This window comes from Monodelphis domestica, chromosome 1 (assembly GCF_027887165.1).
Source record: "Monodelphis domestica isolate mMonDom1 chromosome 1, mMonDom1.pri, whole genome shotgun sequence".
Classification (NCBI taxonomy): domain Eukaryota; kingdom Metazoa; phylum Chordata; class Mammalia; order Didelphimorphia; family Didelphidae; genus Monodelphis; species Monodelphis domestica.
In genome coordinates, this window is record NC_077227.1 from 95,562,136 (window position 1) to 95,583,076 (window position 20,941).

General features: G+C 35.3%; 1 protein-coding gene across 2 annotated transcripts in view; it reads left to right on the top strand.

The window, feature by feature from the left end:
• Positions 1-20,941, top strand: part of FAM204A (family with sequence similarity 204 member A) — a 39,886-nt gene that overhangs the window by 11,839 nt on the left and 7,106 nt on the right. For both annotated transcript variants that reach the window (XM_001368001.4, XM_007478924.3), the window contains one exon: positions 6,806-6,895. In XM_001368001.4, coding sequence (XP_001368038.4) covers positions 6,806-6,895 — 90 coding nt within the window. The remainder of the gene's footprint in view (positions 1-6,805; positions 6,896-20,941) is intronic.

Consider the following 20,941-nt stretch of genomic DNA (forward strand, 5'->3'; position numbering starts at 1 on the left):
CCTCAGACACTTCCTAGCTATGTGACCCAGGGCAAGTCACTTCATCCCCATCACCTATACCTTACCACTCTTCTGCCTTGGAATCATATATACAGTATTGATTTTAAGATATAAAGGTTAAAAAAAAAAAGATAAAGAAAAAAACAAAGGGAGAAGCTATAATATTTATTGGGAAAGGAAAATGGGATGGGGAAAAATGGGATAAATGGGGAATAATGGGTGGTTTGTATAGGGGTAAGGAGGAGTTAAAGGGAGAGAGGGAATATTGCCTGGTGAGGCAAGGGAGGGAGATGCCCCCTGCTGAGAGGAAACAGCAGGGGTCCAAAGAGGTCTGTTTGTCTTTGAATGACTGAAACTGAAGTTCAGCTCCCTCTATGATCAGTAAAGATAGTCCACTTATCTGACTGCGTATTCAAATAATATAATGTTTAATAACTAGTTGGGATTGGAGTTTTTCTTAGCTTCAGAGTATAGGGCCAGGCCCTAGAGGCTGGCGGAGAGTTTGTCCCACTCCTGTCTACTCTCGTTGTTCTAATTCAGAATCTTAGCCATAGACAGAAAGCAAACAAGAATAATTCTAACCTTCAGAAGCCTGTGTCTTCGGGCTGAACCAAGAAGAGCATGCCACTCCAGACTGGGCTGAACAAGCTCCTCTCCCCTCCAATACCCGAAAGCAAGACCCACACGGCAGGAAGCAAGTGCTAGTCCCAAGACCCAACTGCCACTCCCAGTTGGCCCTCCCCCACACAAACTGTTAGTCTAGTTTCCTTTCCACAATCATCCCCTTTTTTTGTTGTGACCTTCCCAAGGTCACATATATATATATTATAGTTACCAATTTAGTAAATCTACTCTAAGGAAATCTTAGCAGGAAAGTTTGGGCAAGGGTAGTTTTGGGTTTTACAATAAATTCAGTACAAAAAATGTTGAACAAAACTATTACAAGAAATTTGAATCTTAGTGCTAATACTACTTACTCTATGTTAACTAAAATGAATACCGTATTTACAGAAATTATTTAAATATAATCCAACAATATACATTGTTCCACATCATGATGTCAGTCAAATAGAAATATCTATTGATCTTTCTATTTGCCTAAGACCTTATGGAACTAACTATATACATATTTACATTTTGCATAAATACAATTTCAGACACTTGTTTATATAAACAAGGTCTCTCAATATGTCAGTTTGTGATTTTGTGTTTTGTGTCTAATAGTGTTGTGTTGAATTAATACTTATCAAGTTTCTTCAGATTTCCACTTCTCATGTTGACTGATGGATCTCTTCTTTCTTCCATGTTATATAGTGATACATGCTATTTCCCTAATATGTGAAATTACTTTTGTTTTATTATTTCAACACACTCAGTCTTACATATAAGTCTCGTTTTTTGATCTTTCCTCCTTCTTATATAAACAAATTTACAAAGTTCAAAGTCTTAGCTGTCCATTTCAGCTTTTTTGTTTGTTTGTTTCATTTCTCTAGTAGCTATTAAACACATTTACAAAGTTCAAAGTCTTAGCTGTCCATTTCACCTTTTCTTCTTTGTTTCTCGTCTCTAGCGTCTTTTCTTGATGCTTTTCCTCTGGGCTGGTTTAAAATCTTTTCCTCTGGGATGCTTTTCCTCTGGGTTGGAAAGTTGTCTCGAACATTATGCTCCACTATTTTTTTTTGTGGTGTACTTTTTATGTTAATCAGTTTTTGTTTCCATTTCTCAGCCCTATCTGTTGTCTAATTATCTTCGATGTCTGTTACAGTGCTGTTGAACTTTTTCTGGTTTCACGTGGGAACAGTGAAGCCATGATTCTTTCCCTGCAACTTTTATAACTGTTGGGGTAGTAAGCAATACTTCATGTGGTCCAGTCCATTTTATGTCTTTAGCCAATTTTCTATTGAAATTTTTAAAGTATACTATGTCTCCTGGTTTGATGTTGTGCAAATTGTAATCCAGGGGTACTGTTTGTTGTATCAAGCCCATTTCATGCAATTCTGCTATTCTTGTCTGTAAAGCTTGTATATATTTTGTTAATTGACAATCTCCACCTATCATGGCAATGTAAGCTGGTTTATAAGTCCTTCCTTGCCAAATTGCGTGTCCATATAGCATCTCAAATGGAGAGATGTGCAAATCTCCGCTGGGTCGTGTTCTAAGATGGAACAGAACTAATGGCAGAATGTTTGTCCATTTTTGGTGTGTTTCTGCGCAAAATTTTCCTATCAATGTTTTAATGTCTATTTAATCTTTCCACTTGCCCTGAACTTTGGGGATGATATGGTGTGTGGTATGTTGCTTGTATTCCTAGATTTCTATAAATATCATTTAATTTTATTTGAATATGCAAAAAAAAAATCAGTGTAACCAAGATTAGAAGGGAAACAACTAACTGGGGGGAAATTTACAACAGATTTCTCTGATAAAGGTTTCATTTCTCAAATCTATAGAGAGCTACATCAGATGTAAAAAACACAAGTCATTCTCCTAGCTGGCTCGCCAAAAACTGTAATATTTATTGGGAAAGGAAATAGGATTGGGAAAAATGGGGATAAATGGGAGGTTTGTATGGGGTAATGAGGAGTTAAGGGGAGAGAGGGAACACTGTTTGGTGAGGCAAGGGAGGGAGATGCCCCCTGCTGAGAGGAAACAGCAGGGGTCCAAAGAGGTCTGTTTGTCTTTGAATGACTGAAACTGAAGTTCAGCTCCCTCTATGACCAGTAAAGATAGTCAACTTATCTGACTGCGAATTCAAATAACATAAAGTTTAATAACTAGTTGGGATTGGAGTTTTTCTCAGCTTCAGACCTGAGGCCAGGCCCCAGAGGCTGGCGGAGAGTTTGTCCCACTCCCGTCTACTCTTGTTCTAATTCAGAATCTTAGCAATAGTCAGAAAGCAAACAAGAACAATTCTAACCTTCAAAAGCCTGTGTCTTCGGCCTGAACCAAGAAGAGCATGCCACTCCAGACTGGGCGGAACAAGCTCCTCTCCCCTCCAATACCCGGAAACAAGACCCACACGGCAGGAAGCAAGTGCTAGTCCCAAGACCCAACTGCCACTCCCAGTTGGCCCTCCCCCACACAAACTGTTAGTCTAGTTTCCTTTCCACACAGCTAAGTGGCTCAGTGAATAGAGAGCCAGGCCTGGAGATGGGAGGTTCTAGATTTAACTGTGGCCTAAGAGATTTCCTAGCTGTGTGATCCCAAGCAAGTTACCAGTTGCCTAACCCTTGACACTTTTCTGCTTTGGAGCCAATGCTTAGTATTGATTCTAAGACAAAAAGCAAGGATTTTTAAAAAGCAATTGAAATGGTAACTCTGTTTTCTAACTACTATTTGGAACCAGTTTGATTCAATTTATTGATTACATAAGTGCTATTATGTCAATTCAAAAATCTTCAAGTGGTTTTTAGACTGGAAAATATAATTGTGGGGAGCTCTCAAAGCAGAACTCAAATAGACCTATTGTTTCATTAATTTGGAAGTTCATGCACCTTATCCCTCAGTGTCTTTACACATTTATAGCATTCAGCATGGATTTCCTTGATATATACTTGGTTCCACTGAGTGGCTGTTCTTGTCATCATTGTTCTCTTTAGTTCTACTTTTGCCTCTTTTATATGCACATCTGAGACTGATGTTGAGAATCCAAGTGTATTGGCTTCACTGTCCTTTATAAAGAAAGTATTACTAAAAATGTTTTTGTGAATGTTTTCCATTTTTCTTCAGTTTCAAGTCCTTCCATTTCTTTTCTTAGCTGGTAACTGGTTTTACCTCTCATTATTTTAATCTGCTTAATGAAAGAGTATCATATCATCCATTACCTTTGCTAGTCTTCTCTCTGTATTTGGCAAGTTAAGTCAGATGTATTTTTGAGTAGTATGCTTTTGTTGCTCTCCTTGGGATAGTTAGTTTACTAAAGTTTAACTAAACTTATGGATGAAATTTAACAGTTGATATCAATCTTATTTCTGTTATTTTCATTTGTTTAAATAATGGATTTTGCATCATATCTTTCTATTATTGTTGTTATTTGTTATTCTGATGTTGGCTCTGGTGAGTTAGTGGTCTGGCTGTACTCAGACAGATGATTTAGGATTACTCCCACATCAATAACAACCTTTTCCCATCTGTTAAAATATAATATAATCCATTCTTTATGGTGTTATTTGCTGCTCACCATGTTAATTGCAGAAATATTCATGATATAATGATGTGAGACTTCTGTGTAATCAGTTTACAAGTTTTTGACCTCTCTTTTTCTTCCTGAACCATGCTTTGCTATTTATTTCTCCCTTCTTCACCTTCTTTGTCCCCCTTTGTTTGCATTTGATCTCTCAAATATTAGTACTTGTATTGATTTAATTTGAAAAGTTGTAGCAAGTTCTTCATAGAATTTCTCTGCTACATCAGCCTAACAAATTGATGATGTTACATAAGCTGAAATTTATTTTCATCATTGTCCTTTTGCAGGTACTTTTCATTACTATTGTGATGTGTGATAAGCACATATCCCTTGAAATAATATTTCTTGTTGCTTCTGGACCCACAATGAGAGAAATCAAGCTTTGGTTTTTTTTTTTTAGGTTGAGTGGGATGTTTTTGTTTATAGAGAAAGAAAATGAGTCACTGACATGTGTGATCATGCTTCCCTGCTCAGAATCCTTCAGTACCTCTTTCTTGCCTACAGAGTCAAGTTTCAATTGCTTTGTCTTGGGTTTAAGACCTTTGAAAAATCTGATATCACCTACCTTTATGTCCTTACTTCATCTAATTTCCCAACATATAGTTTATGCTCCATTCAGCCTGGATGACAGAGTAGATAGAATGCTGGATTTGTAGTCAGAAAGACCTGGCTTCAAATTCCATCACAATTATTAGCTGTGTGATTTGCAGCCAGTCACCTCTATGTTCCTCTTTCTTCATCTGTAAAATGAGAATAATAGTACCAGTACAATTTATGCCACAGATTTTTTTGTGATCAAATCCCCAGGTACTTGATGCACATATTATGTGCTTGACTAGATAAAATGAAATAGCATATGTCAAGTGCTTTGTAAACCTTAGCTAGAACAGAGTATTGATGTAAGTTATTACTTTCTGGTTCTCTGAATATGTTCTGCCCCTCTGGCTTTGCTTGTATCATTCCCTGTGCCTATAATGTCAGCCTATGTCTTTCTTTTACATTTCTTATCACCTTTAATGTCTGATTCAAGGGCTGTCTCCTAATGAAGCTTTCACTGACAGTCAGACAGGATGCTAGAAGACCAGTGACTCTCCCAACTTTCTCACTATTTTATGTAGAAAAGCTACTTGATAGACTAGAAAACTTTTGATGTTGATTCTGAATCTCCGTTTTCAACCCTGGACAAGTCATTTCACCTTCTCTGTCTTAATTTCCTATTTTTGCATTTTAATCATTTAACTGATTCATTTGCATATTCATATTCTAAATTGAAATTTTTCTTTTTAGTAAATTTTTACATTCTTGTTTCAACAAAGATTAGACAGAAAAAGGATTTTTTCTTATCTAATTGCTTAATGTAATTTACTCTAGGAGTCTTAATGTTGCATTATATAAGGTTTCATTTGTGGAATACAATAAAAAAAGTAGTTTTATTTCTTACATGATTCCCTATGATTTAGAGAATGAATTATAACTATTCTTTCATTTAAATTCAACAAATATTTATTAGGATTTACTATGATCAATATGTTCTAAGTGCTGGAAATCTAAGAAATAACCTAGTCCTTGCCCTGAAGGAGTCTACATTCTAATTGGTGAGGTAGGGTATGATGAGCCTAAACATAGACAGGTTTGTACAGCAACCCTTTTGAGATGGAATAGTGCAAATATTAGTCCTAATTAAGATGGGAATACTGAGTCTCATAGATATGTGAATTTCTTAAGATTATACAACTAAGGAGTGGTAAACCAAAGACTCATCCCAAGTTTTATAAATTAGCATTTTTTCAACCATATCTGTGTAATGCTGAAAGAAAACTATCCCTTTGATCTCACAAAAACTTGTATTCAAAGAAAAAACACCAGAGGCCCACTAGCCTGAAATTGATATCCCTGCTAAATGCTGAATCTGGTCAGATTCAAAGGCCCCTCCTGGGCGTGGCATTGGTCCTTATATAGACCAATCCCATGCCTGGAAGTAGGGGGTGTGGTCCCTCCCTAGCACAGGATTGTCCATTCAAGACCAGTCCCACACCAGGAAGTGGGGGGAGGGACCACTGGGGCATGCTGGGGGATGCAGTCCCCTGGCCACAGTATTTTGAAAACCTACACCTGCTTAATAAATGAACTGTTTATTTACATTAAAAGATTTGGGAACTCTAAAATAGAGTAATAATTGTTTTCCCTCGTAACAGTTTGAAAATGTTAAAGAAAGATCAAAATGAACTATGTAAGCCAAATCTAAGGATAAATTTGTTTACAGGTATAAATTAGTTCATGTAATATAGACGTGTATTGTTTATGTTTACTAAAGTAACTAGATAGAGCAAGCTAATGTGGTTGTTTGGCTTTAAGCACTTTTCTATTGCTCTTTCTATTGCTCTTATACTAAGACATAGTTTAGTGTTTCTTTCAGTCCCAGGAAACTTAAATATGTATAATTCCTTCATTAAATATCTTCATCTATGTACAAATCTTTCATCAAGTATCTTCATCCAGTAAACAAATAATTTTTCTTAGGAAGATTGTCATTTTCTTAGAAAGAAATTCTTTCTCTTTCATAGGCAGCCCAATTTGTTACTAATGGCCTTCATTTAAATTTGTTTATTTTCTTTCTAGTCTGGCCTTGAAGTGAGCATCGACAAATCTGTGGCTGAAGGGGATATTGAGAAAGCAGAAGAACTAAGTAATAGGTTAGCTACTCGGGAGGTAATAACATTGTTTTTTACTTACGTTCATTATGAAAGTATTTTATAAGAAAATATAGTTAACATTTTCAATATTGTCTTTATTCTATAGTTCTTTATATTATTTTGAAATGTACAATTATTATGTTGCTATATATGTTTTTAGATCAGTTTGGGTCCAACTTATTTCAGAAATGATTCCTTCCTCCTAATCCTATAAAAAAGTAGATCTTCCCTGCATGTCTAAAAGGTTAGCCTTATTTTCCCGTTTGCTTCTTTAACCCCAACTAACTTTCATTGTAAAGGGGAAAGTACTTTCTCTCTCTCTCTCTCTCTCAATATGATAGGCAAGGTCACAAATAGAAGTCACTTACTTATCAAGTGTAAAGACCACATGTGATCTGGTAACCTCCTGTGTAACTCCTTTTCATTTGGTTAGCTTTTTAAAAATATATTTGCAGGCTAGCTGAATCTTTGTGTTTTATTTATTGTACACTAAATGACTTGCTTGCCCATTTGCCTCCTTGTTAGGCTATGTTTACATGGTATCCAGTAAATTGGTAAATTCAGTGGGAAAAAATATTGCCAAGCCATTGTTTGGCTTCCTACAAACTGTCATGGTGGATCAATTATGGAAAATATTCTACCCTACTTTGTTGTTCGTTCTTTGTGGTCATTCTTTAAATGGACAACTGATTAACATAATTTTAGTACCTATCACATTACACTGTACTTTAAAACCAAGATTGACTGGTAGAGCTGTATTTTACTTTTGGTTCTGGAGCAGCTGCCCTGACTGGTGTTGGGTTCAACAGAAAGAGACACTTGAAAGTAATCTTAAAGTAAAATAGGTTCTCTTCTTCAGCCCTTTACTGAGTTACTGTAATCTAAAGGAAGCCATGAAGGATGTAAACAGAAACACATAGGAGTATTATGGTCATTTTAAGAAATATTTTTTGGGGGGTTGGAAGAAAGTAGCATTTTTGGTATATATTCTCTTTGAATTTATTAACATTTTAAAAAATATGTTCCTCCCTAAACCAGTAGTGCTACTAAGTAAGACATGTAACTATATAGTTACTATGTTTTATCTTTTGTGGTGACTCTGTATTGAATTTTTTGGGTGATGCATATTATTTGGATATAGTGATAATTTTATTAATCTGTTTTTAACCATTTAAAAATAATGATTGGTTTTTTCTTCTCTCAGGTTATTCTTTGGGGAAATTATTTTAAATAGCATCTTGTACACTGTACATACCTATTACACTTTCAATAAATTTTAATTGAAAAGAGAGACTGTCATGGTAGATAGAGTACTATCCCTGGAATCAAGAAAACCCAGGTTCAAGTTTTGCTCTGATTGATACTAGATAACTACATGTTATTGATTTGGAGTCAAAAAGTTTCCTAAACCAAAGAAATCGTAGGTGTAGAATTTTTAAAAAGTTAATTTTTGATGTTGTAGTGTATGCAGCAATTTGGGAAACATGACAGGCAATTCTCATTTTGAAAATTTGGTTATATTCTAAAGTTCATTCATAATTCAACCATTGGGAACTTGGAATGTGATTTTTCATGGGGGCAAAAAATGTAAATATGAAGATAAGATATCCTGACTAATTCTCAAAAACTTGTGTATGTTAAGGATATGGCTAAAGTGTTTTACTAAGAGTTTCCTTGAACTCTACTCTTAATGTTAAGTCTTAAACCCTCCTTGGGCAGAGAAGTTTCTGTATCTTGGAACCTTAGTAACAGTTATAAGAACTCTTAGTAATGATTCCATTTGCTACCATATCATTAAGGAAGGGCTTGGGCTGAAGTGTTCAACACCAGGAGTTTCAGCATTCTTTCTTACATCTTTTGTAAGCTGAATACTCACTAATTGAGGACTGGTTATACTTCAAATAACTTATTCCATTTGGATCAAGATTTCAAGTCCCTAAGGAATAGGTATAATCATGCTCTCTTTATTCAATGAGATGTTTAAGTGCTTTTTAAATTGATAAAGTGGTATGTGTATACCATATATTTAGTCTATTATTCTTATCACCATTTAACTTTTTCTATAACTACTAAGAGAACCCACAGTAAAGGCTAACAGATATATTATAAAAGCAATTATAGCTTTGTGGGTTTTAGTTGTATTTCTTTACTCCATTTTCATGTCTTCTGTCTTGAAGTAGGAAAGGTTGATGAGATATAATATAAAAAGCTATGAGTAGCAATTGAACCAATCCATAAGCACCCATCTCAGCAGATTTCCCCAGATCTTTACCTTTTCCCAAAGTGAAAAGTAGCTAGGTAAATTGCATTCTAAAGAATTAAGTTAGTAGATGGTAGCTTGGTGGTTCAGTGGATTGAGAGTTAGGCCTAGAAATAGAAGATTCTGGAAGCCAATATGGCTTCAGACACTTCCTAGCTGTGTGGCCCTGGACAAGTCACTTAACCTCCATTGCCTAGCTCTTACTATTCTTCCGCCTTGGAATCATATACAGTATTGATTCTTTTTTTTTTTTAACCCTTACCTTCCGTCTTGGAGTCAATACTGCATATTGGCTCCAAGGCAGAAGAGTGGTAAGGGCTAGGCAATGGGGGTCAAGTGACTTGCCCAGGGTCACACAGCTGGGAAGTGTCTGAGGCCAGATTTAAACCCAGGACCTCCCATTTCTAGGCCTGGCTCTCAATCCACTGATCTACCCAGCTGCCCCCTCACAGTATTGATTCTAAGATGTGATATAAATATTTAAAAAGGGAAAAAAATGAAGTTTTTAAAATTCTGATAATTTAGCCATTGTTATTTTTAACTTTGCTACCTCCTTTAACACCTTCCCTTAAAAGCTGGCAGGAAGATTTGATATGAGTTGAAGTATCCTACTAACCCTGCCAAATAGCTGTAAATAATCAAAAAAACATGGAAACAATAACTAGTTGATTAGTATGGGGCCGCTTTTCAGATAAGACATATGGGTAGCTTAGATTTACAATTATGAGAAAACTCCTTACATCACATAACCCAAGTTCTTGGTTAAGGGGGTTCGGTTTCACAGTCACACAGGACTAGGTTCAAACAATGCTCAATTTTCATAGTCCCTGGGGTCTGCACAGAATCAGGGGCACATGTATATATATATATTCTCTGCATGGGGAAACAAGTTGAACCATGGCTAAGACCATGCGGACCAAGGTGAATTTTGGGTAAAGTGACATCAATTCCTTGTGAATGGCAATGCAACACCTGCCCAAACAAGTATGACCCCTTTATTAGTAAATAACCAAGATAAAAAGCATTCTTGAAAACCTCTCCACGCTTTTCCATTACCATGGCCACTGTATCACCAAGGCCATTCCACTGCCTCCCTCCCTCTCTCAGTAAAGCTTGTTCCCTTGCCATGGGGATTTCAGGAGTCATTAGTTCTTTGGACAAGATCTAATCTTGACCCCACTTAAGGTTCATTAAGCATATATTTTTAAAGCATCAGCATCAGTCAAACAATCTAAATGTACCTGTATAGGTAAATTCACAGTGCCTACAAAATAACAACTTGGGGAATCTGGATTCTCTTGAAAGAGACAGTACTTGGTGTAGAACTTTGAAGGAAGTCCATGGGTCCCCAGGAAGATAGGAGGAAGCAAAGCATTTTCAGACTTGAGATGCACCCTGTGGAAAAGCAGAGCTAATAGATGGAGTGTTACATACAAGGATCAGCAAGAAGGCAAATTTGATTTGTAGAGCATATAAAAGGGAAGTAACATGGAATCCAGCTAGAAAGGTAGGCTGGAGTCTGATTGTGCAGGATTTTAAATGACACACAGAAGAGGCTGTATTTTATCCATTGATAGTAAAGAGCCTGAAGAGCTTTTGGAGTAAAGGAATGGCATGGATTAACTTGGTTTCTTTGTAGCATTCTGAAGAATGAATTAGAAAGGGGAGAGGATGGAGTCAGGGAGACCAGTTAGGCTAATGCAACAGTCTAGGAAAGAGGTGATGAGAACAGGAACTAGGTTGGTGGCCATAGGAGTTGAGAGAATGGGATAGGCCTGAGAAATGTGGAGGTACATTTGAAAAGACTTGGCAACTAGTTGGATATAGTGAGTAAGAATGAAGATTTGATAGTGACACCTAGATTGCAAATTAAATTGACCAAAAGAATGGTGCTATCATCAATAGAAATAGGTTAAGTTAGGAAGATAAGTAGTCTTAATGGAAAAGATGAAGATTTCAGTTTTTTAAATGATGAGTTGGGATATCAATTTGGAGCTAACCAGTTGCTTTTGTAAGATTGAAACTCAAAAGATAAATGGAGACTGAATATATAAATTTGAGAGTAATTTGAATAAAGATGGTATTTGGGACCAGAGGAGATCACTTAAAGGGGAAAAAGAGCACACAAGAGACTCTTAAAGGCACATTCAAATGTGGGAACATAGAAGATGATCCTACAAAGGAGATTGAGAAGAAAGAGTCAGACAAGATGATAATCTAACAGTCAAGTCTGTCCAACCAGAGAGCCCTAGAAGGAGTGACATCAATGGCTTTATCATAAAAGTCTAGGAAGGAAAAAATATCCAGTTGGAATATGATGGTCAGTGGTGTCATGTGCTGCACAGAGGTCAAGAAGGATAAACTGAAAAATAAAGTTTATTAGATTTAGCATGAAGAAATTCTTGATGACTTTAGAGAGCAGTTTCAGTTAAGTAATGGAGTCAGAAGCCAGATAGTAGAGGATTGAGAAATGAGGAGAAGATGAGAAAATATAATTATTGAGGCCAGACAGCACTTGTTGGAAATCATCTATACAAGAAATCAAATAAAGAAAATAATCACCTCAAGAGGTTTGTTAGGTTAAGTAAAGATTTTTTTTAAGGGATGGGAGATGCTAACATGTTTCTTGGAGCAGCAAGGAATAAGCCAATTGACAAACAGAGGGTGAAAATTAGGGGAGGAGAGAAGGGATGGTGGAAAAGGAGAGTTCCTAGAGGAAACAGGAAGGAATAGGAATAGGATCACACAAAGAGTGAATTGAGTATTGGCAAGGGTAGGTACTACTTCATCCTTGGACAGGAACAAAGGAGCAGATTGATAGTTGATCATGCCAAGTTTTTTCAACATTTTGGTTAGTTTTACTGAACTTTGTTTCCTCTTTGTTATTCTTTATTATTAGAAATGGTTTTGTGGGGGAAAGGGTTTGGGAAATACAGGTCATGTAAAAACAAAAGATGTCATTTTTTTTTTAAATGAAAACTGTGGTTGAGGTGTGGATTTGGGTATGAGAAAAAACTTGACAGATGTTCTAAATTTTTAGTGAAGGTCGAAGCAAGGATCTCTGCTGAGGAGGAATAAGATGAGATAGAGAGGGAGTAAATGTGGGAGATGATTTTCAAGAAAAGGTTTTGAATAGCTGCTGTGGGGGTGGATTAAGGTCCATTAGGGAAGTATAAAAGGGACAGAGTAGGTAGATTGTGGGAATAATCTAAGAATGAAGTTTGGAAAAGGCAGTGCTTTGAGATATCCAATGTAGATGATAGTGATGACTCAACTAAAGGGATAAGATTTTGAAGGGAGAGAAGACAGATGGGAGTGATGACCTGGGAAAGCAGGAAGGGATGAAATAATAAGTAACAGTAATGGTTGGAGTTTAGGTTGTGTGAATTTAATATAAATTATCCCCCTCTTTCCTTATGAAAACCTATTTTTTGCCAGTATCAGTCCCACCCTTTGATGGGGGCACACATGTGGACTATGGGAGGATGGCCTCTGATTTGGACTGAAGTCAAATCTGTCCAACCAGAGAGCCCTAGAAGGAGTGACACCAATGGCTTTATAAGAGAGAGAGGACCAAGAAAGTGAGAAGGGCTTCTTGGGCTTCTTGGCTCTCTTGGGCTAGAGAATTCCTGGCATGGCCACTTTGGGCTAGTGAACAGAGACAAGTGCAGCGAACTGATTAGTTAGACATGGGCAGGTGATTGTGTGACTCTTGACTCTCTCTGTCTCTCTTCTCTCAACCTTTTACTAATAAATAATTATAAATTAATATTCAGTCCCCAGAGAATTTTACTCATGACAAGATTTAGCAGTGTGTATGAGTTGAGGTGAAATGAAAGTTCAGATTGTTAGAGTTGAATGGTACATATTTTAGGGGCCATAATTTTGTACATTGAAGTCCCCAAGTGCAAAGACAAGTATTGGGATAAAGGAAGACTATGTTAGGCACTGAGGGAAGTGCAAATATGAGTAATACATGGTCCTTGTCTTTAATGGCAGCTAGGTGGCACAGTAGTTAGAGCATTGATCCTGGAGTGAGGAAGACTTGTGTTCAAATCCAGCCTCAAATACTGGTTTGTCTGTTTCCTTAACTGTAAAATGTATATAATAACAACAACCTTACCTCAAAGATATTGAGTCAACACTTGCTAGAACAAAAGTCTCATCCTCATCTACTCTGGTCCTATTCCACCACAGTTCCTGTCCAGTTTTATCTTCCCTTTCCCTTTTTGTTAGAAGCAACTTCTTTTTTTCACATTTGATTTTCTTTTGGCAGTCATGGCAGTAGGATTTTCTGTAGTAAGTCCTGCAGTTATGGCTACCTTATACAGATGGTTTGTCTTATTCACTCACCACACTGGGCCAGGAAGAGGAGGTTATCAATTCTTTGCTCCCCACTGTTGCTTTCGGACTTTGTTGTCCTTGCTTTGCAACCTCTCATTTTGAGGTTCCTTCCATCTATGTGACTTTAGATCCTTTTTACTATAATCTACTGGTATCCAGGTCCATGTCACTCCTTTTAATATCTGAGGCTTAATGTCTGACTCTTCCTCAGAGGTCTTTTTCCCTACCCTTCCTTACCTTTTTCCTCCATATTTAGAGAGGTCATTATCCATGGTGATGTTTCATATAAATCTATATAATTAACCTCCTAATATCAAGGTTGATCATACCTTAGATCTCATCTATTCCCATAATTATGCTACCATCATGTTTTCTAGTCTAATTTCATGTCCTCTCGTCTGTCTGCCTCACCTCTCCTAAAATAATTTTTCATCTTTATGATAGCCTGTCATTCCATTTCCCTTCTCCTAATATATCACTTCAATCCTGACCATGCTTTTCTTTATTCTTTTATAGTTGATCAGTTCCACTATACACTTTCACCCTTAAATTCTTTACAATTCATATTCTTCCAACCCTCAACACTAAGTAACTTCTACCATCTATTTTCTTTGCTTCTACTCTACTGCCAAACATTGTTGGAATTAGTCAGGCAATTGTGCTTATTGAGTCATTACAAATTTGGATAATCTCATCTAAACCTTCACTCCTGCTCTCCATCCTTTCATTGGTCCCTGGTGGTATAGTCCTACAGTGACTATTTTAGATCTCCCTCCTCAAGCCCCTTTCACCCTGCCTTTCTCCAGTGATGACCACATATCCTGCTTTATTGAGAAAGTTAAGAATACCCATGATCATATCACTCATGCCCCATACTTCCCACTTCAAAATGCCTCTCCTTCTTCCCTTGTCTGCTTTTCCTTTGTTCCAGTTTTCAGAAAAGAGGAAGTGGTCCTTTTCCATTTCTAAAATTAATCATCTTTCTTCCTTTTATACACAGGAAGGGGTTTTCAAGATATTCTAGTGCACGGCCCTATTTTTTTTAAACCCTTACCTTCTATCTTAGAATCATTTGTTCCAAGGCAGAAAGAGTTGTAAGGATTAGGCCATAGGGATTAAATTGCCTAGGTTCACATAGGTAGGAAGTGTTAGGAATCAAATTTGAATCCAGGACCTTCCGTATCTGGGACTGGCTCAATGTACTGAGCCACCTACCTGTCCCTGAAAGCCCCTATTTTTATTGCTGATGAAATTGCTTGAATGATTACTCTAAAGTCACATATTAAATATTACATGGCAGTCTGGATTAAAATCCAGAATATTTTTAAGTGCTTAAATAAGATACACAGTATTACAAAGGAAATAAATTATATTGAAATAGTTATCAAAATATTTTTTTAAAAGACAAGTTCAGAGATCCTAAGAAATCCTTGCCTATACTCCTCCTCAGGTTCTACCAGCAGTTACCTCTATACAAATAATCCCCAAGTCTTTATATCCACCCCTTATTTTATCTGATTTCCAAAATCCCACCTTGCCAGTTTACCTACTGGACATTTCTACCTAGATGCTCTGAACAACATCTCAAATCCATCATGCCAAAATCAGGATTTGTCATTTTGACTCTTCCATCCCTCATCTAAACATCTGTTTATCTAAGTTAACCAGGTTCATAGCAGTGAAATCATAGAATCCTGGCATCTAGAACTGGAAAAGGGACCATCATCTCATCTCATTTTAAAAAGTAGAAATTGAGGCCCAAAGAGGTTAAGCCACTTGCCCATAGTCACCCAAATAATAAGAGCAGAGTAAAATTCAAACTGATTCTTTGATTCCATATCTATATAATACACCATATATGTCATAGAATGGTTTGCATTGAGTATGAAGTATGTGCCCTCATCATCTAGACTAGAGGTATCAAACTCTTAGTTCGCTGACTAAAAACAGTCCAACAGTAACAAAATTTAAATTATTCCCAGAGAGCAAAATGTACCTCGGAAACTTTTAACTAAATAAAATACAATATACCATAGATGGTGTTAACTTGTAGTTTTCTTGTTCAATTATGCCACCAGCACAGATTCTTTTTTGTTTCCATTTGAGACCACCAATCTATAATCACTTCCTAATTGGCCTCCTTCATTTACAGTCTCTTCCCTGTCATATCTGACCTCTTTATAGCCACCTAAATAATCTTAAGGCACAAAGTCTGATCGGGTCACTCCTCTGATCAAAACCTTATAGTGATTCCTTATTGCCTATGAAATAAAATGTGAATCCTTATATTTTGGCACCTAATACCCTCCCAGGTATGAGATACTTTTCTGTCCTTTTTTTCCCCCACATTATTTCCCTTTGTGCACTTGTAAGGGGTGTTTAAGCTAGGCTCCTGGATATTTCATTTCTTGCCTCCTGGGCATTTGTACACTCACCTCATCCTTGATTCCCAGCATATACTTACTTTAAGGTTTAGAGCTCATGCGTGACTCCATTGGGAAACCTTCTGTCATTTTCTGGGAATCTTCTCTCTCTAATGTTCTCTCTTCAAATTATCTTTTTTTTTTTTAATATGTTTATGTCATTCTTTCTCTTCCCTCTTTCCATTTTTCCTCACTAGAATGTAACCCTGCTGAGGGCATGGAATATTTAATAATTTTTTAAAAATTATTGTAGGCTTAAACAGACTTCTAATAGATGTTTTTCACATTGAACCTACCTTTGACAATCTACCAATAACAAATTTAACAGCTTTCAAAAATTGTTAGTTTGCCTCTATAGTTTTTAGTTCTCATGAAGTTAGAAGTACTTATTTTGCTACTTTTAAAATGAGAATCGTATGCTACTGACTAGATATTTTCACTCATCACAAATGTATTCAGTTTTAAAGGCATTGCTTACTTGGCATGGTTTTTGACAAATAGAATTGCTTTTGCAATACTTGATCCTTTTCATCCTCTGAACTTCATATATGAGGATTGTAAAGATTTTTTTTCAAAATTGTTTTTCCCCTTCACACAAACATAACACTTTGTTCTCAAAAGTAAATTCAATTTATTCGGTTTGTGATTAAAGAATTCTAATTTTTTAAAAAAACATTTTTTGAGTTCACATAATTTGGACTCTGTAAGTTTTCCATGGATAAGTGGAAAAACATCTGGAAAATGTTTATTGTTGGTCTGAAACAGACATGGAAAAGATGCTGATGCCATGTTAATTAAGCACCCATGAGGAATAACTAAAGTAATCAAGGTTGAATTTTTCTTGTATTCATAGTTAAAGATTTAATTTTTCTTATTTTTCTAAATGAATATTAAAGTTGGGATTTTGTGAAGTTAATAATTATGTGGTTAGGGCATAACTTTTTAAAAGTAGGATGTATATTCACTTGGTGGGTATCCTTTTGGAAATCAGGTGTATTGGCTTTTTAATCAGTACCGTTTTCTTTTTCAAAAGCAGTGACTAGGGCCTACTGTTAAGGTTGGGCCGTGAGGCACACTTCCCAGAGTTCTTCAAGCCTTTTCCTGCCATAATGAGTGAAACTAATTTTTGATGTATAACATTTATAAGTCTGTGAAAGCGATAGGGCCACATCAGCATTTAAAAAAATTAAGCCAGGGCTGAGAGTAGCCCTTGAAAATATATCCTAAAAATGTGATTTGTCAAAATAATGCCATGTGCTATCATTGTGACACAGTAAGAGATTTTTTTTTCCCAAAAAAATTAGTCCCTTAGGACATGATGATATTAGGGATATACATCTTCTGATTTGGGACAATGGCTCAAATTCACACATATGAAGCTATAATTCAAAAGGTGTGGGGGTTTTTTCCTCATTATTCATTGTTGGATGTTTTGGGGCCATCACTTATATACACAATATTTTTTTGTTTTTGAAAGGGGAAGAGTTGTGGTTAGAGAGAATCTGGAGAGGTAAAATATATGTCTGTGTCCTTTTGTGTGTCATACATATGGAACAGTTCCAATTTTTAAGGATTCTGAGTTTTTTATTTTCTTTTGGTAATCTCCTAGCTTGAAGCCTCATACTGTTGTGGTACATTACATTATGGGGAGTAAGAAGTGTTCTAGTAAAAACTAACTTTAAAAATTTTTCCGTTGATGTTTTCTCTGACACAAAACTATCTTTAAATTGTTTATTCTAATTTTATAATAGCCAATGAGGAATCAGTACTTTAAAAAATTCAAATACTAATGTCTAGATTTAATTAAGAAGAAACCAGTTAGGTTGAATAGTACATTTTGGAAGCAAAATTTTTCTCTTGATTTGTGCATGTCAGCTTGTAGATCAAAACCAGCTTTCTATTTGGCAACAGAACAGTGAGTTTCTATCATCAAATGAGTCACACCTCCACCAAGTTAATGCACTGCTAAGATTGATTTCAGTTTTACTAATACAGTATTAGAAATAGAATGACCAAGGAAAAAGAGAATGTAATAGTTTATCACATAAACACACTCTATCTCTGGCTTACTGCCTATGAACTTTTAAAAAGTTTATTTAGATTAATTGATAGTTTATTTAATGCCATTCCACAGAATAGAATAGTGTTTAATCAGTACACTAGCTAAAACTTAATTCACTGTTCAAAAAAGATATAAATTTGAACATCATATACAGTATAATAAATAGGTAATATTCCTGTGCCTGCTTAGAAAGGGTAGCCATCTTGTCCCTTTTATATTTTACAAAGTATTAATATTCATACTTGAGATATCCTCTCTTGTAATCCACTGCCATCTGTGCCAGAGCTGAAAGCCTTCGATTAAGGAGAAAGATATGATAAAGTAGTTTATATTTTAAAGCTCTTATTGCTTGAACTTGTATAGATGAGTACCTAAGGCAATGACTTCCTCCCTAGTATATTTAATGATAAAATTTCTAACCTTCATGCTGTAGAGCAAAATATTTGTTTAGGAATAACCAAGGTATCTCAAAAATAAATGTTATAAAAAGAACTGAATTATTGTCATTGACTTTTAAAATATATCTGTGGAAACAGAAATAAATTTGAGTCTATTATTTTTACTTTACCAGAATGTTTTTTCTTTAGTAGCCAACTTTATGGTAAAGATAATAATGCTGACCTTTTAATAGGATGGGAAAAACATTTTTAGCCTTAAGCCAAGCATGAGTAGGTTAAGTTTTTAATACCTGAGTAAATTAAATGCTCTGAAGATTAAGACAAATGATTTATTTTCAGGCTTGATTATTTGAACATATACATTATTATTAGAACATCATCACATTAACTATGAAAGTGGTCTGAACTAAGATGTAAAGTAAAGCTGTGAAATTTTATCTTAGATATAAGGTACTCCTATTTGAGGAAGGTTAGTTTTGTTTAGGATAGATGTCTGGGTAGACTACTGTTCTCTGGGTCACAATTGACCCTGAGAATGTTCTTGTTAATCTAACTTATTTGTTTTTCTTTTTTTACTTTTATGTCAGTATTATATTTGTCTAAACATGAAGGCAAAAATGCCTCTAACAAAAGAATTTGACATAAGGTTTACCTGTCAAAGTGCTTTCATATTATTTAGTAGATAGTTACATTTTTTGGAAAGGTATTTTTAATTCTCCTAAACAGGAATAGTGCAGTTAAAATGAGTAACTGTAAAGTTGCCTTTACCGTTTTAATAAATGATATTTTCAAGGCAGTAATTTTTTTAGGATTCAGTTAAGGGAAGCTTAGAAAAGAGAAGAAATTAAAATCAGATATTACAATGAAGCAAGCCATGTTATTTTATTTGAAGTTCATCATCTTAAAATCAAAACAGCCAAATTGTTTTCTCCATATTTCTTTAATCCATTCTTCCTACATATAAAAATGTGCTGATAGCTATTATTTCCAGGATAAAATATTTTATTTAAATATAAAGCAAAATGGTATAGCCCAATTAGCTTATTATTGCAGAATTTTCATAATCTCTAAAATTATAATGGATTTCAGATATCTTTCTGATTTCCTAATCATGATTTCTCACTAAAAATTGAACAAATATTCTAAAATATGTTAAATGTAAATTATCCATGGATACATGCAGTATTTAAAATAGGAAACCTCTATACCTTTTTGTGAGAGGAAACTTGGCTAATGAATATCCTATGTGCCATTTGCTTTTAAAGTAAAAGGTTAAGTTTTAAAATATTTTTAAATCACCAGTTATAAGGTTATCAGATAATCTTTAATCATTCTGCTGAGATTCATTTCCCTTCTTATTTTTATGAGATGTAATCTATCTGTGAATGCTGTTCCTCAATATTTGTAATAATTTCTATTAAGGAATAAAATTTAATAGCTTCTTTTACGTGTGTTAATGAGGGAACAATGGATAAGGATGAACCTAGTATATTGGGGGAAGGGAGAGAGGAAGCTGCAGATAAGCTCCTCACTGTCCAGAAGCTTCATCATCTCTGTAGGTTGAGCTAAACTGGTATGTGTGTGTGGGGGGGGGGGGGGGGTGCTGTCTATGTTGTGTGTAATATCTTTCATTAAATCACTTTTCATTTGACTTTGATCATTGTCAGTGCTTCTTAAAATAAATGTTCATCTATTAGTCATTCTTTAGACCAATCATTGGACAGGAGGCTTGTAAGAGGTTATTTCATTTTTCACCTTTGGGTTTCTTCTTTCCTTGGGCATATATAACATGTCCATCAAGTCCTACAGAGACCTCTGTTATTCGATTAGAAGATGATCTTTTAGTACAGCAAATAGAAACTAAGATGAGTATATTAAGGTAAGGGGGAGTTCTTGGTTACATTCCTTTGCATCTAGTTTTTTAATCCCCACTTAAGAACTTTAATTATGTAGTATAAAAGTTAGAACATTGTAATATTTTTAAAAATCTATTCTTTTAGTCAAGGATGAGTCTTTTCCTCAGGCTTTTAGGGTATGCCTGAAAATAACTCTTTTTACCAAGAATGTTTTCTTCTAACCTTTGGTATATGATTGGGTGATCACCTAGAATGGCATTCCTTATGCTCTCTTTTAATTATGTTTATCTGTGCTTTTAACAAACCTTAAAAAAAAAAGATTTCAGATGTTACAAGTCTAATTAAAGAGACAGACAAAGCACAGTTTATACTGTAGATTTTTTCTGCAGTTCAATTAATCAGCATGTTTTCTCTTTTAATTAAAACCATTTTAGTAAATTAAAGCCCACAGCAAAACACATATATAATTTGTTTGTAATTAGCTCTTAATTGGTGGTAGTTGAAGCTTAGCACCCTTGGTTTCTTTCTTCATGATTGCCATTTTATTAGCAGCCAGTCATTAATTAATCTTTTTCTAATTAGCTTATAAAACTGTTGATGGCACATTATTGTAAATGTGATTTTAAGTTCAAAGCTTGTTAATAAGCTTTCTTACTTAGAAGAACAGAGATAAAGAAATTGCTGAAAACAGTACTACAGTTCTTTTTTTAAAAAACTGT